Here is a 26,006-nt window from a genome sequence, read left to right as displayed (position 1 = left end):
CACCTCCAATTTTCATTAACAAAAAAGGCTTCTATTTGCTTTTATGTTTATCTAGTTATTTTGTCATACCATAGGACATGGTACATAATCTAAGAGCAGGCTTGTATACTGAACATTTTTTGAATGTCCAGGTAGTGACCCAGTAGTTACTAAATCTTATAAAGTACTATATGTGTATTTTGTAATGACTCTTAAGTAAGTGGACCTTGAAAGAGAATAATATGGGTTTTATAGATGTGGTTTATATCAAAGAATGTCAGAGATTCCTTAGACACGTCGGAGCATTACTGTATGCCATATATAGATTGTAGAGCAATACTCAAACAGATGTCCATGAAAGTAAAGGTGCCTTAACTTGTGAGACCCTTGAACTTGCTAAAGTGTACATCCAGAGGTTACATTCTATTAATGGAGGTGTGTTTTTCCACTATGCAGTAGTCACAGGAGCTCACTTTATAGAATCTCAGATTTCCCTCTTAACAAGCAATAATTTTAGGTTGGCAGAAATTGCACATTCCCTTCTGAAGCTGGCACCTTATGACACCCAGACGATGGAAAGCCGTGGGCTCCGGCGATACATCATGGAGATGCTACCCATCACTGACTGGACGGCCGAGGCAGTGAGGCCTGCCCTGATCCTCATCTTAAAACGATTGGATCGTATGTTCAATAAAATTCACAAGATGCCTACTTTGAGGTGAGCAGGTGTGACGGAAACCTATGAGGCTCCGTTTCTGATGTTGCGAGCCTTGAAGGAAGGGTATGTCATTTTATTGACAGTGATTTGCTGCACTGAATTCTCACAGCAAAATAAAAATGTGTTTCTCCTATTGGTGCTTGTGTGCTTCTGGCCCTACTTTTGAGGCAACAATAGAGGAAATACATCTTTTATTTAGAAATAACAGAAATTTTAAAAATGTAGCATGCTCCACAAAAGAGGATTCCAGACTGAGGTGGTTGTTTTTGTAACATTTAAAATCACCACTAACTGTCTTCAGGTACTGTATTCAGAGGAAGTGTCCACAAAAGCTCACATTAAAATACAGTACAGCTATTTTAAGTTAGTCTTTAAGTTGCCACAATGTTTTCGTTTTTATTTATTTATTTTTAATTTGGGTTTTGGCCTGATATATTCAGATAGTTAACTTTGGCACATGTGATTAAAGTCTGCAGAGTTGTGTGCATGTTATGTGGTTAAATCTGTCTGCAACCACAGAAGTTTTTAAAGATAACGAAATGTAACAGTCTTAAGAAATGCAGGAGTCATCATGTTGAGGACTGGAAAAGCCATATAAACGGCCTTGTTTCTCATGGTGAATTCATTTCAGAACTCCTTGAGATATATCTGTTCTCCTGCATCATTAACCCTTATTTATAGATGTTTTGGATACATTCACTTCAGCCTCAGATTAACCACTTGATTGGGTGAATACTTTGGCGCTAGAAGCAGATCCTGTATCTGCTTAGATAAACAAAGTTGTAGATAAAAACACTTGTTTGAGAAACATTGCGGAAGAGGCAAGGAAAATCTAAACAACTCTCTTAAAGATGTAAAGGATGAAGCGCACCTTGGCCTCTGAAAGTTTATACCAAATGGTGTTTGTTAGATTAGAACATGGCAGAGAATGTCTGGGTATTTTTAGCCAGAAGGAGTCCCTCTTCTGGAACTAAGATAAAGAGCTGTCACTGATCCATATAACTGTTGAGATCTGTCGTTTCATTCTGAATTACTTTGGCCAAAAGATTTGCTTAGGAAAAGTTTAGAGTTTTCCATCTTTTCACATGGCGCATATTACATGGAAGCCTTGATATGAGAATCGCATATCCAAAATCAGAAATCCAGAGACCTCTGGGAGCTCCAGCTCTCCTGAGGTTATTTTCAAGTCTATGACATGAGAGGGAAACTTCCTGGTGACCAAGGACTTTGGTAGCAACCTGCACCCAGTTGGGAACTGTGGTGATGCATTTTGTTCATATCACTGGTAACTAAAACAACATTTCCTCATGTCTTACCAGTTACAGGATTTTTCTTTTAATATTGCACATTCAGAATCTCTCTAGAATTGAAATAGATTTACCAAAAATGCCTTGCTTTCAGGATACTTACCGTGTGTTCATCCATGAAGACACCAGAAAAGTAATTTTGATTACAGCAGTGACCATACGGCATCCCTTCTCTGCCTGTGCCTCCTCATCCACATTGTAATTAATGTAAATAGGATAAACAGCAAGGAAGACAGATATACATGATTTTATGTTCATTAAGCCATGTTTGGTATCTCCATGTGCAATAACACACCTGCTGATTTCCAGCACAGACTCTAACATTCCAGAGGAAATATGTTTCCAGCACAGATTCTAACATTCCAGAGGAAAAATATTTTTTTCCCAAAAGATTTGTAGTAGCAGTAGACTGACATCTGTTTTCTAGAGAACATATCCTTTCTAGTTGGTGGAGGAGTTGTAGCTAATTGCTACCTACATCACGCCTATGAAGACCACTTCACAGGATACCATGGGTTATGTCTGGATTAATACCTGTAAGAAGTGGTGCAGTTACCTTCTCCAGTCCACAGGAGCATCCTAGAAAATGCTACAGAGAGGGTCAAGGGATCCTGTTGGATGGAGTGAGCCGCAGTGCAAGGGCTGGGAAATACAGTAAATGAAAATTAGGGGGATACACTTTCTGTAAGCAGAACTTTTCTAAAAGTGAAATCAGCCAGCTGCACCACCAAGTAAGATCAGGCAGCAGCGCAGCTCACAAACACTGTAGGTCAGCAGTAGCAGCCGCCACTCCCTGAGCCTTTCATCAGAACCTCCTGGCTATTCCCCGCTCTTGGAGGGCACAACTTCATTGGCCATAATGCTGGTCCTGCACTTCCTAAATTAGAATGCTGCCCACAAGTGTGGGAAAATACACAGCTAACACTTCACTTTGGTGTGTGATGCAGATGGGACAGCAATTTATAGTCTTTTTTTCAAGCAGCAAATGTTTTGGGGAAGCCTTGTTCTGGATCCAACCAGCATCCTTTTTGACTCGTTTTGCTGTTTCTTTGTTTCCTATATTGCTTCCCTGTGAGTTGACTAAGTGGCTCACAGTAAGAGTTTAAAGAACCAAGCAATAAGAAAGCAGGGATCCCTTCATCAGTTTGCTTGTCAGCACTTGCTGTGATGAGTGGAAAAACTCTAGAACATCACGGAGTGCTGCTGGAGAATCTACAGTACATAATGGAAGAGATTCAATAACAAATCGCCATGTTCAGTTGTCCAACTGACAGAAGCTTATATGAAAAACGAGCTTTATAGCGAGCCTTTAATCATCAACAAACCCTATAGAAAAAACAGTTTTGCAAATGAGCCTCGTGGCGCAGTGGTTAAACCGCTGTACTGCAGCCAAAACTGTGCTCACGACCTGAGGTTCAATCCCAGGTAGCGGCTCAAGGTTGACTCAGCCTTCTATCCTTCTGAGGTCGGTAAAATGAGTATCCAGCTTGCTGGGGTGGGGGCAATTTGTAGCCTGCATAATTAATTTGTAAACCACCCAGAGAGTGCTTGAAGCGCTATGGGGCGGTATATAAGCAGCACACTTTGCTTTTTGCTTTAAAAACATGAAGGGTGTTGTCCTGCTCTGGCCCAGTCCAGAAAGTTGTTCTGAATATCAGGCACCCTCATATCCATTTCATCTCTGACATCCATTGGATTAGTCTACACCAGAATATTGCTGAAAGCTGCTGAGGACATTTGCATTTCTCAGAATAGGGAAGAGACAAGTACTAGCAAAGTTTATCATTCTCTGTAGTTTTCTGGATCTCAGCATGCCAAGTCTTCTCACTGCATTAATGAGTCTTCCAGGTGTCCCATTAAATTGAACCCCCCAGTCTTGTGTCCTTCCATCCTCCCCCACCACAAATTCTTTTGCATATTATTCTGTGCAGAAACGTGCAAATTTCGCACAGCTCGATACTCTTTCCTGTGTAGAGAACAAGTAGTTCTGTGCAGGAATTATCATAATCCTATAGATGTTGACATTTCTTCCCGAAACCAATGACCACAAAACTGCAAAGAAATCCTGCAAGATTTCCCATGAGATTTATTTCTGAGTGGGTGGGTGAGTGGGTGGGGAGATTTCATGCAGAGAAATTGCACTGTGGTTTTCAGACATGTATTCAGTCTGACATTGAGAAGATTCACATCTTAATCTCAGAATCTTTAGTTCAATTTGTAGAAGGTAGCAAAACCTTTCCAGTACAAGAAGGCAATCTCAGAGGTCAGAAATTTGCCTCAGTGACAGAACACCATTAAGACCTGAAGCTTGCCTTCCTGAGACATTAACAAACTCACCTTTCTCACTCCTTTCATGTTTGCTATGGGTCTCATTATATTTTTGTCACTGTATGAGCATTGGTAACACTGCCCCCATCCTGCAGGTCCAGTTTCTTCTGCACTGTTTTTGTGAATGGCATGGGTAAAATGCTAGCCTTGTAATGTAGATTTCTGTCTTCTGAGACATCCTTCTTCATCCTTGGTGTCCCTTTGTTTCAGTCCCCTTAATGTAGGGTTTCTGGTGCAGCCAGACACCTAATGCCACCTACTGTTGTATTCCAGGCGACAGGTTGAGTGGGAGCCTGCCAGCAGTTTGATTGAAGGGGTTTGTTTGACACTTCAGAGGCAGCCAATCATATCCTTCCTGCCTCATCTTAGGTCACTGATCAATGTCTGTGTTAATCTGGTGAGTAACCAAACTTGCATTCTCCTGCACATCTTCCCTTGGAATTAATATTTAGCCAGCCTCTATTGTCCCCTCATTTATACTCATCAGCTCCTCAAATTACCTTAGGAATAGTGGAGTACATTTTCAGAGTGGTGCATGGGGAGAGAATGGGAAGGATCCTCATAGTCCAGTGACTGGTTTTTGCTACTTTCCACGCAACACTTTGAAAATTCACTCCTGCCTGTTGCGCCGAGAGTTGAGGGCTGCAAGTTGGAGAGTGGGGTGGTAGATACTGCACACACCTGTAGAAAAGTTGGGAGTGGGATGGGGAAGCTGGAGACATATTCGGTCTCAGGTAATGGAAAGAAAACAATTTTTGTCTCTCTCCAAAAGGGAGTGAACAATTGACAAATGGGAGGAATCCCTTGAGTAAATTTTTCCCCCTTTGTAATGTCCATAGTCTCAAGTACATTTGGAACTTCCTTGTACAATGTTCAGATCCTTCTGTGCTTTAGCAACCAGCTGTAGGTATAATTCAGTTGCACTAGGGAATTCTTGAACACACAACTGCAATTTTCCAGATATTTTGGACTATAACTGTTTCTTAAACCTTTAAATATTTGTATACTTACAGTTTTAGCTTTTAAATATTATCTTTTTAATGATGTAAGCTGCCTTGGGTCTTTTTTAAGGAAAAAGATGGGAAATCAATCAATCAATCAATCAATCAATCAATAATTGGCTATGATTGCTGAGGGCTTATGGGAATTACAGCTATGAATTTTGGAGGGGTGAAATCAGGTTGCCTGCCCTGAGATAAACAGAACACTTCTGCCTTTGATTCAAAATTTCTTTGATTCAGAATGTAATCTGGGTACAGGAACTCATGCCCTTCATTGAATAGTGATCATTTCTCTCTTGCCAATAACATGTAACATGCTGAAAGATGGTTGCTGGATTCATGTTATTTGAAGGACAAGCAGTGCCTGCGTTTATGTCTGCTTCCCATCTCTTCAGTTGCATATTGTAATTTTCAGTTGCTATGGATAGGGGGATCAGATGGAAAGCAGGCATAAGTGCAGGCACAACTAGTCTTCCAAACACTATTCATAATCCAGGATCGCAATGTTTTAGTAAGTGATATGTGCTAGTCAGAAATTTAGGAACTTCTGGCAAGAGCTAAGCTCAAGCCACTCTTCATTTCCTCTTAAGCACTGTACTTTTAGTGCCTCTTAACCTGTATCTTGGCGGGTGTGTGTGCGCGCGTACATATCCCAACAGCTTGGAGTAGCCACTGGAAACATGGCTGCATTGTTCACTATCAGATGCTGGTGATCAGTAGCTGCTAGTCAGAACGGCTATAACCCCACTCCAGTATCAGAGGTGGTGTGCCTCTATAGATGCCTGTTGCTGCTGAATGTGAGATGAAGGCTGCCATTGGGTCCATGTTCTGAAAGTAACTCATGCCCCTCCGTGTGAAGAGAATGCTGAACTAGATTGAATCTCCATTAGTGCCACGATCCAGTCTGACTCTTCCCATGCACTAAAAAAATAAATAAAAAAAGAAGACAATTTTTTCAAAACTTGAGAAAGCATCCTAACAGGATCATTAAGTCTGCATCAAAATCATCTGTATTGTAGATCTGAATTAGTATAGGCCATTCCCAAAATCTAATCTAAAAAAAAATAATGGCACAGTCATCCAGGAGGGTCTGAACATTGCATGAATGAAACCCTTTCTGGGTCAGACTTGGGACATTACCATGGCACTTGAAGGGAACAAGTGAAACCAATGAGAAACCCTGTGATTTCAGTACATTTTTTCCCTAAAGACTACAGTAACTACATGGCATACCCTCCAACCTCACCTATTTTTCAGTGCTGGTTATTTAGGGCTAGTACTGGGTGCATTCTTACATATGCTGGTCCCCCCTGTGCCCCTCCTCTCCAATCCCTCTGGCTAACCCTGTAGCAGCGCCTGACCCCCTCCCCGCACCCACTTCCTGCTAGACGCATTCCTTTCCCTTACTGGCCCCAGCAGCTACCGCAAGGCACTGTGGAGAGCTCAGCCTCCCGGAGCAACCCAGTCTTGCGCTACCTGAAATGTGTACTTCATTAACATTGGAGGATATGGCATGGATGGCATTGCAAACAGTTGGTCAAGGTGATGTGCTGTGTTTGTATTGCAGGTGATGGGAGTAGTAGGACCTTCCAGTGTGGCCGATGGATTACCCCTTCTTCATCTCAGCCCTTATCTCTCGCCACCTCTACCCTTCAGCACAGCTGTTGTCCGGCTTGTAGCATTGCAGATTCAGGTGTGACTGCCTTGCCTGTTAAACAGGCTTTGCTTCTCATATGTTTGAGACACCAACTCATTGGTGATCTCTCTCTTTTTTTTTCTGCGAAAGCTGGGCAAAAACTGTGAAGCAAAATGTAAACATTCCCACCAATCTGCTGAATTTTGGAAGCTCTGCATTTAGCCGTTGTGCAGATCTTCAGTTGGTATCAATTTACGTAGCACAGTCCTACTGAAGTTATGTTGGGGCTATGCAGTCTTAAACCAACTGAAGGGCTGACACATAGACAATTCTAACTCAGTATCTGAGGGGAGTCTCTTGGCGTTTGAAGTCATCCGCCCCCACTGTGTTGTCTTCTTCATATACCTGTATGAAGATCCACTATTTTTTTTTTCATTTGCTTCAATGAAAAGTCAGCATGAATTCAAATATTTTACATCTTCACAACATAGTTCAGTTAAAGTTTCATCAGTTTCATGTCACAGGATATCTCGAAGCTAATAAAAGCCATCACTTTGTTTTTAAAAATACCCCCCGCCCCCGGATATCAAATGGTTTTTGTTGCTATGAGGTGCCAGTGGGTCTGATCAGGGTGAAGTGAACCCTGATTAAAACAACTGGGCGAAGAGACCACATAAAGTGTAAATGCTCTGATCCGTTCCGTTTTATATTTATATTTACTTTTATACCCAAGAACACCTGGGTTACCCATAGTTGGGAACCAATAATTTAGAAGGAAGTTTATGGGTGGTTATCTGGCTGACTAGCTTGGTGAACTGGGTACCAGGGTGTGGAGCCAGAGGTCAGGAGTTCCAAGGAGAACTGCCAGCTTGAGTAGCCTGGAGCAGACCGCATGATTCAAAAGTGCCCCCAGAAGAAGGGAACGGTAAACCACTTCTATATATTCTGTAGCTAGAAAATCCTGGGAAGGGTGCCAGAAAATGGAATTAACTTGATGGCATGTTGTAGTTGTTGCTGTTACATGTTTGATTGCCGTGACTTTCAAAGAAGTTGGCAGTAGTGTAGCTTTGCCTAAAACTGTGTAGATCTTTGGAACACTAGTGTAAAATGTTTTAAATATACTGTATACACAAAGGATCAAGTAGATCAGATAGCTTGTGTTAGCAGTTAAAACACCTTTTCCCCCTCTCCTACAATGTGATTTCTTCAGCATTCCAAGGCTGGGCTATCAGATTTGCAAATAAAGCTTATGTTTATTTTCTACTGGTGAGTCACAGGACAAATCTTGCTGGAATACAAGATACTGAGCTGAGTGAAAGTTGTGCTGTGACAAACAGAACTTTATCAGCACTTATGGAAACCCTGGTTCAAACTAACAGTCACTATTATAAACTTAAACTTGATGGAAACAGCAGGGAAAATGTGCTCTTCTTTTGCACACCCTTGTTGTTTTTAGCAGTGTATTCACAGTAAGTAAACTTATAGTTGTACATTTTAAATCTGAATTTTAGAAACATGGTTTTCTAACACCATTAAATTGCAGGACTGTGCAAAATCCCTCAAACATTGTTAGCCTAAATCTTAATGACTGAAATAGTGTTGAGGTTCATTTCATTTTACATGTGGACACTGAACAAGTACAATTCACAACTATGTATTGAAGAACCTGGTATTTAGCAGAAAGTTTAACTCAGAGTCAAACAAAGCAATATGGGGTAACCTAGAGGTTTATACAGTGGTGCCTCGCTTAATGGGCGCCCCGTTTAACAAAGAAATCACATAGCGATTAACTTTTTGTGATCACTTTTGCGATCGCTTTGCGATGTTCCCTATGGGGAAAAATCGCTTTGCTATGATCGGTACCGTTTTGCTTACCGATCATCGCAAAGCGATGATTTTTTAACAGCTGATTGGCGGTTCCAAAATGGCCACCAGGTTTTAAAAAATGGCCGCCCGCTGTTTTCTGGGACGAATTCCTTGCTTACCGGGCAGCAAAAATGGCCACCGTATGGAGGATTTTTGCTTTAAGGTGAGTCTGAAGCCCATAGGAACGCATTGAAGGGGTTTCAATGCATTCCTATGGGCTTTTTAACATCGCATAGTGACGAAATCGCTTTGCAGCAATTTTTGCTGCACTGATTATCGTCGCTATGTGAGGCACCACTGTATTTGGGAGAACAGTTTCCCTTACATTAGCTTTCCCCCCAGACATTTTTAGACTTTGACCTCTTTTACTTTGGCACAGTTATCAATGCATGGTCTGCTGAGAAGTTATTTTGGATTTAAAAATATGAATGAGATTGAAATAATGACTGTACTAAAAGGGAACTTGCACCTTTGAGAAGGTGTCATTCAGGCTGGTTAACCCATCAAGATGTGGGCACAAGGTGCTTCTGTAGGGTGTTGTGTAAACAAAATGTTTGTGGGTTCCTTTTTCAGGCTAGCCACTTTAACCCCTATAATTTGCCAGTATAACAAATTAATTATTTTCTTCTTATTATTATTACTGCACAGGCTTTGAAAGAAGATTTCCCCTTAAGCCACGTGATCTCTCCATTCACCAATCAGGAAAGGAGGGAAGGAATGCTTTTAAATCTTCTGATTCCATTTGTGCTCACAGTAGGATCAGGAAGCAAAGGTCTGATTAACAGAAAAGACTGTTTTGTTGTCCCCTCCCTGCTGCCTCTCCGAAACGGCAAATGTTTGTGCTTCCTTCCACCTCTATATTCCTTTTCTTATGAGCGTTCTTTCAGTGGCGTGTTGTCTGTAGGTCTTGTTGGGGATCTCCACGAGTCAATAGGTGTTGTGGTGTCCTTCTCTCATTTCAGCGGTGCTTTCTGAATTCGGTCTTTGACAAGAGGAGCTCCTCTTTATGAGATCAGAACAAAATAAATGACAGAGCATGCCGGACAAAGCAAAAAATTCACCTGTGTGTAAGAAATGGGAACAAACAAGAAAACCACACAGCGTCCATCTAGGCCGATCTTTTCTCAACTGCATGCTACTAGTGTGGTTCGAAATCTGTTTTTTTCACACTACAGTTCCTGTAGAATGGCTGATCCATTTCTGAAAGGCTGATTCACCCTTGGGCCTTGATCTGGAACACACTGTTCTGTTGCATGGTCTTGACGCTAAGGGAACACCTGCTTGGGTCCCAATTAAAGAGGCTCTCACCCTGGACATCGCAGCCCCGCCCAACGCATGCCATTTTTATTGACCCTGGTCAAGGCCAGTGTGAACCTGTCCTTAATTGTTAAAAGCAAAGAACCGCAGGCAGGGTGTATGTGCATAGTAGCCAAGATGTTCATATTGCTCTCAGTTTAAAATTGGGAGCGGTGTGTTGTGTCTGTGCCAGAATAACTGGCCTGCTTTTGCTTACAGGAAGAGGCAAACTGGCTTGAGTGTAAAGAATGCCCATATTTTGTCACAATGTGGTGCTGAAACTCTTCCGTGAGCCAGGTCTGATCTGTTCTTTGTTTTTTTTCCCCATTGATTATTATGCAGACAGCCCTTGGCTAGAGCAGCCAGAAGTCCTCCTGCTGCTCCAGACAGTGATCAATATATTGCTGCCGCCTCGCATTATCAGCACTTCTCGCAGCAAGAACTTCATGTTGGAGAGCTCCCCTGCCCACTGCTCCACTCCGGGGGACGCAGGGAAGGATCTGCGTAAAGAAGGGCTAGCCGAATCCACTAGTCAGGCAGCCTACTTAGGTGAGTGAGGATTTTTTCACTTGTCATTAGGTCTTACTTCCAAGTAAGTGTATGTAGGAGATTGCTAATTGGACTTGTCCCACATTCCAAGCATTGTCAGTCTACATCCTGAACAAGCTAAAGCTCTTAGGTTCAAGATGGATTTCATAAGATTAGATCAGCAGCTGAGCATACTTTCATGGAGACCTTGTGCTGTGCACAGTAGAGCAAAGGCATTGCTTTGACTGATTGATTTAATTAATTTATTCTAAAATATTTTTACCCCACCTTCCTCCTTGAAAAGGATCCGAGGTGGCTTACAACACTGAAATATAGTATTTAAAGGTGAAACCAATGAGTATTGATTAGCTGAAGAGATCAAAATAGGATATAAAAGGGCCATATCCATAAGATCTGGGTTATTTACAGATCTACTGGTCAGATGTAGCAGCACCTCGATGTTTTCCCTAATTACAAGACTTGAGGTTTTTTTAATGGGCGAGAACTGTGTAGTCTTTACATATGTAGTCATTGCATTATATTTTACTTGTTCTGGCATTTGTCTCACTTCTAGCTCTGAAGGTGATCCTTGTCTGTTTTGAGCGGCAACTTGGCAGCCAGTGGTATTGGCTGAGTTTGCAGGTCAAAGAGATGGCTCTGCGAAAAGTAGGAGGGCTGGCCCTGTGGGATTTTGTGGATTTTATAGTTCGGACTCGAATTCCTATTTTTGTGCTTCTTCGACCCTTCATTCAGTGCAAGGTACAACTGCTTCTAAAGTTAATCTCCATTCCTTCTAAAATAAAGTGACAGAATATGCATTAACACTATTTCACAATATTTTAATCTATCTATCTATCTATCTATCTATCTATCTATCTATCTATCTATCTATCTATCTATCTATCTATCTATCTATCTATCTATCTATCTATCTATCTATCTGTCTGTCTGTCTGTCTGTCTGTCTGTCTGTCTGTCTGTCTGTCTGTCTGTCTGTCTGTCTGTCTATATAGTATTATTATAGTTTTAGTAGAGAGTAGATTCCCTTGTGTATAGGAAAGATGAAACTGTGAAAGAAACATTTTGTGAAATGCTTGGGATTCTGGCTGTTAAGAGGTCTGTAGTAGAAAATACTGCAAAACCAAGAAAATCATAATGAATGATAATCCTAAGCTTCTGTCTGCTGGTTTCCACTAACCCAGGACTGTCTATTATGGCTGACAGTGACCCTCCCAATTTATTAGAAAGAGGGCTTCTCAGCACTGCTGCCTCACATTATGTGATTCAGGCTTGAACCTGAGACATTGTATAGGCTGTTGCTATACTGTACTACAAAACTATGACTTCTCTCTGAATTAATTAAGAAGTATTTTATGATGATTCTTCATTTACTGTGGCCCTTCTCCACTACATTTGCCTCCAGTTGCTAGCCCAGCCAGCTGAGAATCATGAGGAGCTGACTGCCCGACAGCACATTGCCGACCAGCTAGAACGGCGCTTCATCCCACGGCCCCTCTGCAAGAGTTCTCTCATTGCAGAGTTCAACAATGAGCTAAAGATCCTCAAGGAGGCTGTGCATAGTGGGTCAGGTGAGGACATCTCAGGAAGCCAAGAAGGTGGGGGGGGGGACAAAGAGCAGGATTGTTTTTGTCAAGCAAAGCATCCCATACCATGTGAGCAAGAGAACAAGGCTCTTGATCTCACATAAGGGATAAAGCAGAAATGAAAAGAGGAATTAATACATTTACTTCAGACTTTTGCAAAGTGTTGAATGGACATCCCCTGATGCTGAAGTCCTTATGCAGTGAGTTAATGGTATCCCAAAGTGGACAGGACATGCACTCCAAAATATAACTTAACCTGTTACTATGAGAGAAGATGCATGTACCTTGGGTATACATGCTCATAAAATTTTCCAAGGCATAAACACCATTTGATGGGTGGTGAAGTGCTTCGGATTCAGATTCCTAAGTTCCTTCATGTCATGCTTCTGTTTCTACCCAAACAGCTTCTGTCCCCAAACAGCAGCTCTTTATTCAGTACCTTCCAAGCCAGGTTGCCCTTATACGCTCTTTGCTCTGCTCAAACCCAAATGAGAAACAGGAGTAGGCCTCTAACTGTGAAAGCTTCTTCTAGTTTGGTGTAATATAGGGGCCCAAGCCACTCACTGATCGAGAGACTCAACAATTGCTCCTTTATCACAATGTAGCAACTGATCTTCTTCTTTGAGAAGTTTCTGTCCTTCAAGTATGTAAAGAATATTCACTGCTTTTTCTCACTCTCCCCCCCCCCCCAATCCTTCACTCCTCTACGAATGGATTACTATGTTAACCTTTGGCACAGGATAGAACTGGAGATGGAGTACAAGAAGACGAACTCTAAAGCAAGTCTGATTGCCATGTGATCCCAGTCTTTCAGGAGTAGGAGATAAATTTAATCCATTCTTGGATGCCCTCAGCAGCCCACACCAAATGGAACTTTGATGTTGTTATGACCAAATTCTCATTCTTATATTTCTTGCATCACTGCTAGTGTAGGGTCCATAACTAATGGCTTATAGGCATTTGATCCCTCCTTTTGGTTCTTTCTAAAAGTTCCTGCCTGAACATGAACATATAACATCTTTATAACATTATTCTATTTCCTGAATGTAATTGTTATTTTACCCTCCATCCCCGTTTGTTTAGCCTACCAAGGGAAAACCTCTATCAGCACCGTGGGCACATCCACCTCCGCCTACCGACTTAGTCTTGCCACCATGTCCCGCTCCAACACGGGCACAGGAACCGTCTGGGAGCAGGACAGCGAGCCTTCCCAACAGGCTTCTCAAGATACTTTGAGCCGGACGGATGAAGAAGATGAAGAAAGTAAGTTTGCCATCATGGGCGGGCTGATCACTGATCTCTCTCTGTTGAAATCTCCATCTACTATAGTCACAAGTCAGGGGTGAATTAATCAACACAATTTTTAAGAGCGAGCGGAGTTGCATTAGTAAGGAGCACCGAGCCCCTGCCTGTGGTCTGTTGGTTGGTTGGACCGTCCGTCTGCTTGCTTCCTTGCTCGCTTGTTCACATTTAAAGTAGTTTACCCATTCTCCCACCATCTTGCAATTTAGTAAGATTAACAAAAATAGGTAGGCTTAGAATTTAAAGAAGGAACAAAAGGAAGAAGGGATTAGGAAGGAAGAATATCAGGAAACTCATGCATCAATTTTTTAAGTTACACAGTAGTTCTTACATGGATATGCTGGAATGGAAATAGATGAAGGTTGAAGGACCTGGTATTCCAGAAGAATCAAGAGTAATTCAGCACTTTGTCTCACTTTGCATCTGTATCTTGTATTTATTAGCCAATAATTCTATTTTTTTTTTAAAAAAGTATATAAAATATGTTTACCCCACATTTTTCCATAAAAGGACCCAAGGCAGTTTACATCATTAAAAAAGATAACTAAAACCAATAAATTCTGTTGGTGTTTGTGTATGGCATATAGAACTTGGCTAATTGATGAGATTGTCTTTATTGTTTGTTTGGTCGTGCACCTAATTGTGCATTAGAGTTGTGCCCTGTCATGTAGTCAGTTAGCTGCAGTTAGTTGTGAAACATTGCACAAACCTTACCAAACACTAGCAGGATTGTAGTAGCCTTTGTTTGTGTTCTACCTTGTGATGACTTTAAATCCTGAAAGATGGTTTAGAAACCTATTTCACAAATGAAATAAGACAATTTGCTGTTGCTGATTAGCAGAGGCAGTTTCAAGTGGGCAGACTGAAGACAGAAAGTCAATTTTTTTTAACAAGCTGAAGCCCTTGTGATTCTGGCAGACAACCAAGAGGGCAGTTAGAAGAAAGAGGGCATATCTGTGTTTTGCAGTCTTGAGTCTTGGTGCTCACCAAACATTAGCAAAAAGGGCTTAGAAAATTATACTGAGAAAGTTAATCATCATCCAAAAAGCTTGAAGATACGCGTGAAATGATTTGTCCTCTCTGAATTCCTCCTAGATGATTCTGTGAGCATGCCCAGTGTGGTAAGTGAACAAGAAGCATACCTTTTGGGTGCCATTGGGAGGAGACGATTCTCCAGCCATCTCTCCAGCATGTCTGCACCTCAGGCTGAGGTGGGCATGCTACCCAGCCAAAGGTAACAAAATGGGCTTTCTCAGTGTGTCCTGACATTTCTTCTGTTCTCATAAGAAATTTAAAAGGTATAAAATAGTTTACCAGTCATAAATGTGGGTGAAGAAAGGTTGTCACAATGTTAAATGTAACAAACAATTAGACAGGAGCAATCCTGGCTCCACGTTAGGAACATAGAAAGCTGCCTCACTGGCATCTTGGCCACTATTCCACTATTGGTTGGTGGTTTTTCATCCAAACATTAACCTTGATTAACTTCTGAAATTGTGGGAGATCTCGTTTGTTCTGGGTGATATAGCGGTTTACTAAATAATTTCATAGATAAGCATATAGTAGTAATAGATGTAGAAATCCTACATATTCTGTCATGCTTTCTCATTAACAAAGAAAAGGTAATTTCAATTACAGCAATTTTGTTATGAACATTCCCAGCACATTTTTAAAATGGGCCAAAAATCCTGCTGAGATTTTATGCTGGTATAACATAAATTGATGCAACTTTTGGAGGCAAATTGCAATTAGGAAAAAAGTAGTGTGAACATTATTTGTTTCATGCTGAGACATGTGACCCTGTGTGCAACAGAGAGTACCTATGCTGATGTCTTAACTTGAGGTAATTCTTCTTCAGATGTCATGGTGTTCCATGATGCTTGCAGGCATAACTAATTTGATTTTGGCCATACAAATGCATTCTGTTTACATCCATAGTTGAAGATATTTTTAAGTGCAGCATAAAATAACAATGTGCACACAATTAGCTTGGTGAGAGGCTGTGTGAATGTTTGAACTATGTTGGTAGTCTCAAGTTGAATTGCTTGCTTTCTGAACTAATTGGACTCGCATAGATTATTAGACACGCTGGTGTGTGCCACTTGAAAACATATTTAAAGATCAAGTGACATTTAGCCTTGACATTAGGTCTCAGCTACAGTATGTGGTACAACAGGGATGGCTTGAGCATAGGGAGATCATCTCAAAATAGCAGAGTGGGGTGCTCCCCTTCTCAAATCATGCACACCCTGCTTGGACCACAAGCCTCAAATGCATTACATTAAAATACCTTTTATTTTTTTATTTGGATTTTTTTTCCCTTTTTTGCTCAGGAGTAACGTCCCAACATACTCGTATGGGATCTTTTAAAAAAAGTCCATCCTTAGATAGCACAAACTGTTGCACAGGTAACCATAGGACACGTTGCCTATATTCCTGGTACATATAGAACAGGAGGAGATGGGGTTTTAAACCTAATAGAAAACCAGTGTCTAATTCCACCTCCTGTTTTTCAAGAAGCCTGCATTTCAACATTTAAATTCCATGATCATCGACAAGCAGTGGAAGTTATATGAGCATCGATCTCCAGTACTCACCCATTCTTGATCCCAATCTTGTTTTGTTATAGTGGATTTAGAGAAGCAATTGATCATGATCTAAATTCAATCTGTAATATTATCTAGAGTAAATCCATTGAATCATTGAGATTTATGTAAATTTCAGTTTCATGCACTGGGTCTACTATTGATAAAGTAGGCCAATATTTTCATATAGTGATACATTCTCAGTGTGCTAGAGCACATGCTTCTTAATGGCCCAGGCACAGTGAAACATCAAAGCAGGAAGAGCCAAAATAAGGCAGAAACATAACACAGCTAGATTTGTATCATCACATGAAACAGTGCAGGCTTACTTTTAGGGCTGGTAAATATACATGGATGCATCTTTATTTCCCCTCAAGTAGCAGCTTTGGGGGAGGGATATGATATTCATTGGAAAATTGCCCAGAGCAAAAAAAAAAAAAAAAAAAAAAAAAAAAGGGCTAAAAACACACTTTCCTCTATGTTAGTATTCTTAGATATATTTTAATTAATGCAAGAGATCCTCTGCATCTTATCAGATGTGGCCAGTGGAAGCAATGCTTGATTTGTATTCCTTATCATGAAGCAGAGCAGTTGTGATATCTGGGCCATAATCTTTCTTTTCTTAAGACCTGCCTAGATTACATCTGATTTCTTCAACACTTTTTTCTTGCACTTTCAGTAATGTTTTGATTCAAATTGTACTTGCAAGATATGACATCATTCACTTAGAAATGTGTGTAGAGGAAAGTAATGGATTTGGAAATCTTTGTCAAGTTCAGAGCACATTTAATGAGTAGATGGATCAATAAAATATGGTTGATTGATTTCTGAAAGAAACAACATGCAACCATTTATTTTTGGGACTGTTTTAGTTCTGATATGTTACTGTAATATGAAACACCCTTCTCTCGTCCATAGAGGGAAGGGTGTTTCAAGGAGGCAGAAGGTCCTGAGATAGGCAAAATCTTCTTCCTCCAACTCAAACCGTCAGCATTCCCTCCAGTTAAGTGATCTGGCAGCACTGACATATATGACCCTTGGGCAAGATGGGAGTGGCATGGAGAGCCAAAGAAGGGACAAAGGTTTCAGTGGTGGTAGCCATCTTGGAAGAACTGGGTGGACTGAAGTCCCCTTCTGCCATAGAGGACTGTCATGGTTTTACCGTGGACTGGTACAGATTACTATCCTATCATCACACCTGGAGCTAAGGAAGAAGCAGCTTAAAGACACATGAACTGCTATGATGTTTTAAATCAGGATGTTTTTCTGTGCATTGTTACAGTTAGGGAAATGGGGCTGGAAGTATTCCTATCTGTGCTCCAATACTGACATATTTATTTACATTTTTATCCTGCCTAAGTAGTAGCGAAGCTACTATACTGGGTGGCAGACATAACAAAACATAACAATAATAGAAAGTCAATAAAAACATCAAAAGGAAAGGTTCCAAATTCCAGGATCATGATAAGCATGGTCTTAAGAGTGCAATGCTAGTGCCCCGTTCCATAGATCCTAGCCTACAGAAACCGGTGGCACCTATGCAGATGTATGCGAGGAGACTATTTGGATACTTACTTGTGGAAGGATGTAGTCATTGCTGCATTGAGTGGACTTCATCATTAGGTAAAATTTAGAGCAGGGAGTTGCCTGGCCTGAAAATAGTTGAGAAGGTTTGAGGTTTCTTCACTCCTGCTTCCTTAAGGCAATGCTGTTCTGCAAACTGAAGTTGAGTAAGAAGTTGAATAAAGCTACTGGATGAAGGTGAAGCGGTGTCTTAAAATGAACAACCAGTAAATAGAAGGGGGAAAGAAGTGGAAGAATCTTTGCTTTCAGTTTTTTCTTATTACTGGTATGCCACTTAATTGGGACAGATTGTGTAACTCTGTAGATTCTATGCATCACAACTTCTATCCTTATGCAGTACTTTAGACTGAAGAAGTCCTTGGTTCTTACTCTTCTGAAAGAGAGTTTTGAGGCCAAACAATTTGCTCTCTCTCCCCCCCCCCCTTTACTATCCTTCTGATACTTCTTTTCTTTGAACAGAGACTATTGCATGCTTTAAAAACCTATTTTCTTCCCTAAATGCTTCACTTCCCTGCCCCTCTTGCAGCGAACCTAATGTCCTCGATGACTCCCAAGGCCTGGCCGCTGAGGGCAGCCTCTCTAGGTACTGTGTTTACCCTACCTGTATGTCCGTGTCTGTGCTGGGAACAATCTGCTCCCTGTATTCACTTTCTTTCTTTCTTTTTCTCTCTCGCTCTTTCTTATTCATCCTTTATTATCTCTCTCCATTCCTGTCTCTTGTTCCTCATTAATGATCAGGCCTGCAAGTCAAAGGTGTAGCAACCCTATTTCAGTTGTGAGCTCTGATTGCTGTCAACCTTTACTGGCAAACAAATCAAAATCATAATCAGTACAGAACAAAAACACAGCAAACCAAACCTATTAGCTGTGAGATTTCTCCTTGCTCTTCCTTCATAGGCTTTTACTGTAGGAATATTGTGTACATCCCACAGTATTAAATTAATGTGTTACATACTGATTAGAGGCTTTGAAAAATATGACCTCTGTATTTGTTCATAGTGGCATCATAACTGAGAGATGCTGTTTTAAAAGAAATCTGTAGTTTTGTTCCTGTATGCTGATCATGAAGAGGTAGATTCCTGTATGCTGATCATGAAGAGGTAGATTTTCACAGCTAGCACTGCTGCCTCTGCTTGTTAAAATAATTCTGAAGCCTGTCCTAAGAAAAGTGGCCTTCGTGTTACTTTTTTTATTTATCTGGCTTTATATCATCATCTTTTCAAGAAAGCTACACTTTCTTTTCAAGAAAGCAGGTTCAGCTACGGCATATCACCCTATTTACTTTGAGATCAATAAAACTTGTGCACAAGCAGCAACCCTGCTATACTTTTAAAGTATACATGGAGTATATAAAAGGGAGGACTGCACCTTTAACACTCAGCTCAGCCATTTTAATCATTCTTACTGTTGTGTTGATACCTCTCAACTGACCCTCAGTAGCTGAGAAGGCTCATATTGTCCCAAAGTCCTCGCTTCATTACAGGAAACCATCGCTCTTGTGTCAATGATTCTAAGACAATTATTCCTTCCATTAGTGTTCTCTACAGATGAGGAAATGTTGAGAGGGATTATTGTGTCAATTACTTGTTTGTTTTGTTTTGTCATAGATTTTTAGATTTTAAGAGCAGGAAGTTATGTGTCATTGGATGTATCATTATGGATCATTCTCATGAATCATGAAGTCCTTTGTGTTTGCGTCTCTTGCCTTGGCAGATGGATCAGTCTCTGTTCAGTAATGGGTGTGACATTTGGGGAAAAAAAGTAGGGATTTGAAACATGAAACATATGTACACAATGTACAAATGATTAAAACCACAATTCTACACTCACTAGCCTGGAAGCAGAGCTTAATGAGGCTTAGCTTTGAATAGACACGGCTAGGATTGCACAGTGGGGAAACTTGCTTTTTTCTAAAGGCAACTTAACATTAGTTCAGAACAAATAATAGATCTTCCAACAGGAGCTGTTTTCACATAATTTATTAATTTGTATTAAAACTGCCACAAGTATTTAGGTAACTAAATATAATGGTGTTCAGTATTTGTATTTAACTGAAGAAAATAACTGCTCAGCATTACTTGCAATCAATATTATTATCATGATAAAACAGAAGGAGGCCTGCAGTTGGTATCTTCACTGGTTTATTGAAATACACTATCAATTTCCTTCCTTTCTTTTGAAAAATAATTGTATGTCTTACGTGACACCTATAGTGACATAAACAATCTGTATAAAATTAAACTTTAAAATGAATTAAGTGCAGCAGCAGACAACAGTAACATTCCTAAAAGAGGCTGATGAAACAGCGGCTTGCCTGCCAAAACGACACCCCCCCACACACACACACTTGGTATAGGTCACACTGTTAACCAGGGCTATTAGATAAAATTAGTTTGAGAGTTGCTCTTATGCAGGTTATCCCAAAATTAGAAATTGTGCTGTGTGTGTGTTCAGTAATAAATGAGAGCATTTGCTAAAGCATGGGATGACATAAAGTGAAAGTCACCTAGTGAGAACAACCTCAGGTGATATCTGCCTAATTAATGTCGTCCTAGTTCAATGCATTACAACAGTGGTCCCCAACCTTGGGCCTCCAGATGTTCTTGGTCTTCAACTCCCAGAAATCCTGGCCAAAAGAGGTGGTGTTGAAGGCTTCTGGGAGTTGTAGCCCAAGAACATCTGGAGGCCCAAGGTTGGGGACCACTGCATTACAAGACTTGTGAAGGAGCTGCTTCCCTGGGCTCTTTCCCCATGCTAAGCAAGGCCTAGCATTGGTGTGGGGCAAAGACTGTGCTTTTTGGCAGATGAATGAATCTACCTTTTCATTACAATAAATTATCAATCAGGAATATGGGAACATAAGCCCTCTGCTTAGCTCATTCCCATTACCACTAGTAATATCGGCAGGCAGGGAGGGAGGGAAGGAAGGAAGGAAGGAGAATATTGGAAGCATGAAAAGGCACAAATTAGCTTTGTGGATAATTCCCAGTGTGCCTGCGGGGAGGGAGATCCTTGGTTTAGAATCCATTGATATATTTGTGCTTTACACTGTGTTACACTGCAATTTTAATTAAGAGTACTAGCATACCCTAGAACAGGGATGGGCTATCCTTTTGAACAAGCATGTCATAGTGGTGTCCAACCTTGGCCCTCCAGATGTTCTTGGACTTCAACTCCCAGAAATCCTGGCCAGCAGAGGTGGTGGTGAAGGCTTCTGGGAGCTAGAGTCTAAGAACATCTGGAGGGCCAAGGTTGGACACCACTGAAGGTCAAGGCCACCTTTATATGGGATACATACAATAAGTTCCATGGTGGTATGCAATAGTACCTAGCCACCTATCTCTTTCTAAATATTTATAACTGCTACACTGATTTGTATTATTCGGCTGCAATTCAGGGAAGGCAAATGTGATTGTAACAAAAAGGCCATTGTAACAAAACAGAAACATAGAACAATCGATGTAGGATTACTATAATAAGACTCTTCAGAACTTTGAAGTCTTCCATGGGGACATGGAAACAGCACTTCTTTCATGCTGCTGACTACAAGGAAAAGCAGAAGCAGTGGATTTAATTTGTAAGTTAGGTGCATGTGATGAGTAGCTACAAGTGATGTGCATGAGGAAAACCCGCACAGATGTCTTAGAGAGTAGTTGTATGTCTAACAAGGAAAGCAAAGCCTCCTGCCTTTGAGTTTTTTATTGGATAATGATCTGTCAGAAACCGTTCAGCCCAAGTGTTAACAATAAATTGAAATAAATTCGTATTTCTGTTCCACTTGCAAAATTTTATTTATAAAGATAAAACCAGACAATAAATTACTCACAACTACAGAATACTACTGTACATTTCAGTCACTTGTACTGTTCTGAGTCATATAGGAAATATTTTTAAGCTGGCTACCTACTAAACAGTTGCAAAAATCTCTGGATTCAATTGAAGCATTGCTTTAAAATTACCTATTTGCATTGCACGGTGTACTATTCTCTCCTATTTTTATCTATTTTTTGTTTTATACATGGTCCTCTCCTAAGGTGGAACATTACAGATGACCAGAAAGGGGATTTTTAGTCCAGAATATCCTGTGTGAAAAGGGGTCTTCACATTGATCAGAGATTTTTTTTTTTCTTTGCATTGTGTATGCAATGCATGTCGATGTGGTGAGCTCACCCTACTTAAAATAAAATGAGGAAGGATTAGAAGAACACCTTGGCTATTATATATACCCAGCGAGTGACATTAAGAAATACAAATGAGGCACATATTACTGCAGTATCCTAAATGATGCTATTGTATGCTGTTTCTGCTTTTCCTGGAAGCATCCCATTATTTTGGGAGGAGGAATTTGGAGCAGAGAGTAAGTGAAGCTGACAGCAAGTCATTATTCTCTCCACTCTTATTTATAGCACTATATTAAACCCTTAGGGACGTGGTGGTGCTGTGGGCTACACCCCAGAAGCCTGTGCTGCAGGGTCAGAAGACCAGCAGTCGTGAGATCGAATCCACACAACAGAGTGAGCTGCCATCGCTTTGTCCCAGCTCCTCGCCAGCCTAGCAGTTCGAAAGCATGCAAATGCGAGTAGATAAATAGGTACCTTCTCGGTGGGAAGGTAAAACGGCGTTCCCTAGTCACACTGGCCATGTGACCACGGAAAGATTGTCTTCGGACAGACGCTGGCTCTATGGCTTGAAAAGCGGGATGAGCGCCGCCCCCTAAAGTCGGACATGACTGGACTAAAAATGTCAAGGGGAACTTTTACCTTTACTTTTTTATTAAACCCTTAGCATTACAAATGGGCAGTGCAGGTTTTTTAGTAACACATACAGAATATATGTAATTACAAATATTTTCTCCAGATTATGAATCCCAGGAAAATATAGAGTCAGTGTTGTCTGGAGAAATTATAAATCTGAAAGAAAAGGTATCTGTAAATTTTGACCACTTTGGAAAAGGTCAGGCAGAGAACAAAGAAAGCAGTATGAAAGCACTCAGATAAAAAACTTGAATGTTTCTTCTGACACAAGTTTACTAGAACTACTATTTGCTACAATTGTTCTGACAAACTTCCAGATGTTATAGCTGTTTATAGACCAATCTGTCTCCATTACTTGGCTTAGGGGGGAAAAAACATCTATGTCATCTGTGTGCATATCTAAAAGCAGGGTAGACAATCACTTTACTGAACCCTTAAAAGAGTCCTGCAGGATTCTTCAAGTATTGCAAAATTGCGAGGTAAAGACCGAAAAATGCAGGATCTTCTTATCTAGATGTTGAAGCTGCAGGATCTGACATTAAAAGTTCCTAGATGGAGACTGCAATCTTTTAGTGGTCCATTCAAGGTGTTCCTTGGCTCAATTTCCTGAAGCTTCAATGAACAAGAAAATCCCAAGCTCAGGATGAGCTAGAATCAAAAATACTTCTGAATTTAACACATGCCACCATTACAATTCATTGTAAAGTCTGAACGGTACATGCTTGCTAAGTAGTTGCTGACTAAGTAGTATTTAATTTTATTAATCATCAGTTTTACAGAGGTCAGAATGAAAATGTATCATAACTTAGCCTTTACCTAATGGAAAAGCAGCTCTTCTAAGTGTTAACCCCTGCAGAAATTATCGTCTTAGCTCATGTCACAAGACCTGTGACAAGCATTGCTTGTCATATGAAGTGTTCTTATTGGATAGGGTGCACCGTATACAAAAAAAGGGGGGGAATAACTAGAAAAATGCTTTTAACATGCCTAGGCTAACAAATGGGTGCTGCAACAGGTTATTAATTCCTATTTTAATTGTGAAATATGCCTGGTTCTTGATTCCATTTTTAAATTGAGAGTCTTGTTAAATCTACTTATTAAAAAAATAGAGTCATACTTTTTCTAGCAGTTACTTATTTTAGTTACTGTCAGCAAGGATATTTAAGACTGGAAGCATGAGTTCACTGTGGCAACATTGTTTGTAAGTCCTGTGCTCATGATGTGAAATATACCTTTGTTAATTGTGCTTCTTGTTCTCTGTGTTCCGAGTAAATTTAGGCAAAATTATGGGTAGCTATCAAATCTAGCTGCAAAGAAAACATCCATGTTTCCTTCTGTTCCCGTATGTCAGAAGAGACCAGCATTAAGACAATCAAAAAGCAACATTATTATTGCCGTGCTGTGTATAAAAGTGGCCACTGTAGAGGAGGGGAGGCATTATTGCATAGCTAAAAAACTGTTCCCACAGTTGGATACCACCAATATTTGGCCTAGCCCTGAATATAATGACTTCTATCCCAGCCCCAAAGCTAACCAGTAATAGCCTTCAAAGATGAAAGAATCTTTACATGTGACTGTGCCGTATACATCTTGCAACATTTACGAAGAAACTTATTCTGTCTCAAGTTCTTCTATAGTAGTGATCATGCTCTTGACACTTAACAGGGTAGCAAGTGTGCAGAGTGAACCTGGACACCATAATCTCCTTCTTCAACAACCATTAGGGAGAAAAAGAGGTCTGAGACAGGTGAGCAAATAATGTTTTGATAACCTACTGGATGCAATGATGTGTTCCATTTTGTTCAGTGGAATTTGGATGGGTCTGTAGACAATACCTACCGTATGCACTAGTTTTATATATCTTTGAGACAACAGCTCCTTGTCAATCAGAGCTCGGCAGTCTTTGATCCATTATTCCTCTTCCACATGAGCAAAAAATTTAGCAAGTTACTGTGATGTGCATGTGACCAGGGATTTTATACATACTATGTTTCATGCAGACGTGTGTCATGTCTTTTGTACTAATTTTTGTAACAGGATTGATTAGTGCATGTTTCATTTATCATATGAGCCTTTTAAAAAAAAAAAACAACTCTTGACAGATTCTCTGTGGAAGAGGATGAGTTTTTCAATCAAGGGGGGGGGGGTTTACCTAATCCATCCCAACAATAAGGCAATGGCTCCCTTGTTCTCAAACAGATTTTCTAATCAAAGCCGGGATAAAGGATGATGCTATAGTCTAATAGCTGAGTTGTCTAGACAAAATAAACACAGAAATAAATCTTATTCTTCCTAGTCCAGACTGTTGGGTTCATGTATGCACTAAAGTTAAGGCATACAGGTAACACCTTTCAATCAAAGCTATACTACATTGTAGGCGGGAAGTGCAGACTAATAAATAGTGTGATTATAGGGAGGCAAGGATTCATGAGAATGAGAACATGTCTGGCAATCAGGATATGAAAACCAGGTGCAAGGCCATAATAAGAAGTTAATCTAATGATATCAGGATCACTGTGTATCAGCAAACACACATACTAGCTTTTGCTATGTCTGTCCAAAAATATAAGCAAATACAAGTAAAAAGCAGCAGCAATGTCAAGAAAATAGAAGAAACTAAAATGATCTGTTTGCAACACACTGCATTCTCCCTTGAATTGTATGGGTCTGAACAGTATGGTTTTAGTTATAAATGGATTTCCCCCTCAATAAATAAATAAATATCCCAATAAATACAGTACACATACAAATAAATAAATTCAATAAATACCTTGCCCTGGCCACCCAGAACCCCATGAGTTCAACACTTATACTGGATCTGCTGAAAGCTACAACATCTCCTAGGATGTAGATAGGCTATCAGTATAGGGAGGGAAGACCTTCTATGCTACGGCATCCACCGGATGCTAGGCATGATTGGACGCAAGGAAGCACTTGTTCTAGTAATTTCTAAAAACTAAAACAAGTACCATCCAGAAATACTATCATTATTCTGTCTTCAGCCCATTTCATCACAGTGAATGTCAACTGTTAACTCAAATATAATTAGTTTTAACTTTTAATTAATTTTAGACATTGTGCTGCGTAATATTCCCAAGTAGCCTGAAAAGGTACCCTGAGAACGAATACAGCGATAAAGGATTATTGTGGCAAAATCAACTTCCATAGTCTTTTAGAGCAGTGGTTCTTAACCTTTGTTACTCAGATGCTTTTGAACTGCAACTCCCAGAAACCCCAGTCAGGACAGCTGGTGGTGAAGGCTTCTGGGAGCTGCAGTCCAAAACTCCTGAGTAACTCAAGGTTAAGAACCAGTGTTTTAGAGGACTGGATCCAAATTTCGGTTCATGCTACTGAGCTGGAAGAAGCAGACTTCCACATTCCCTCCTCTCCATGGAAACTCCTCTAAGTGCCCCAGAAATGCTACAGAGAAGGTTTGGGGATCTTTATTTACAGGCTGAGCTGCAGTGCTGGGGAAAAGAAGGTCCTAGAAAATGAAAGAGGATCCTCTCACTTTTGGGA

General features: G+C 40.5%; 1 protein-coding gene across 22 annotated transcripts in view; it reads left to right on the top strand.

The window, feature by feature from the left end:
• The window catches only part of UNC80 (unc-80 subunit of NALCN channel complex), a 175,071-nt gene that overhangs the window by 140,597 nt on the left and 8,468 nt on the right, over positions 1-26,006 (top strand). For 18 of the 22 annotated variants that reach the window (XM_078379274.1, XM_072977905.2, XM_078379271.1 and 15 more), the window contains 11 exons: positions 497-697; positions 4,606-4,729; positions 6,901-7,026; positions 9,484-9,607; positions 10,474-10,680; positions 11,234-11,418; positions 12,082-12,247; positions 13,346-13,525; positions 14,660-14,798; positions 18,260-18,316; positions 24,153-24,234. In XM_078379274.1, coding sequence (XP_078235400.1) covers positions 497-697; positions 4,606-4,729; positions 6,901-7,026; positions 9,484-9,607; positions 10,474-10,680; positions 11,234-11,418; positions 12,082-12,247; positions 13,346-13,525; positions 14,660-14,798; positions 18,260-18,316; positions 24,153-24,234 — 1,591 coding nt within the window. The remainder of the gene's footprint in view (positions 1-496; positions 698-4,605; positions 4,730-6,900; positions 7,027-9,483; positions 9,608-10,473; positions 10,681-11,233; positions 11,419-12,081; positions 12,248-13,345; positions 13,526-14,659; positions 14,799-18,259; positions 18,317-24,152; positions 24,235-26,006) is intronic. The other 4 variants (XM_072977912.2, XM_078379251.1, XM_072977872.2 and 1 more) reach the window with 2 other exon arrangements.

The sequence above is a fragment of the Pogona vitticeps genome, chromosome 1 (genome assembly GCF_051106095.1).
Source record: "Pogona vitticeps strain Pit_001003342236 chromosome 1, PviZW2.1, whole genome shotgun sequence".
NCBI classification, from domain to species: Eukaryota; Metazoa; Chordata; class Lepidosauria; order Squamata; family Agamidae; genus Pogona; species Pogona vitticeps.
Note: the sequence above shows the minus strand (reverse complement) of the source record. Positions and strands in the feature narration are given on the sequence as shown.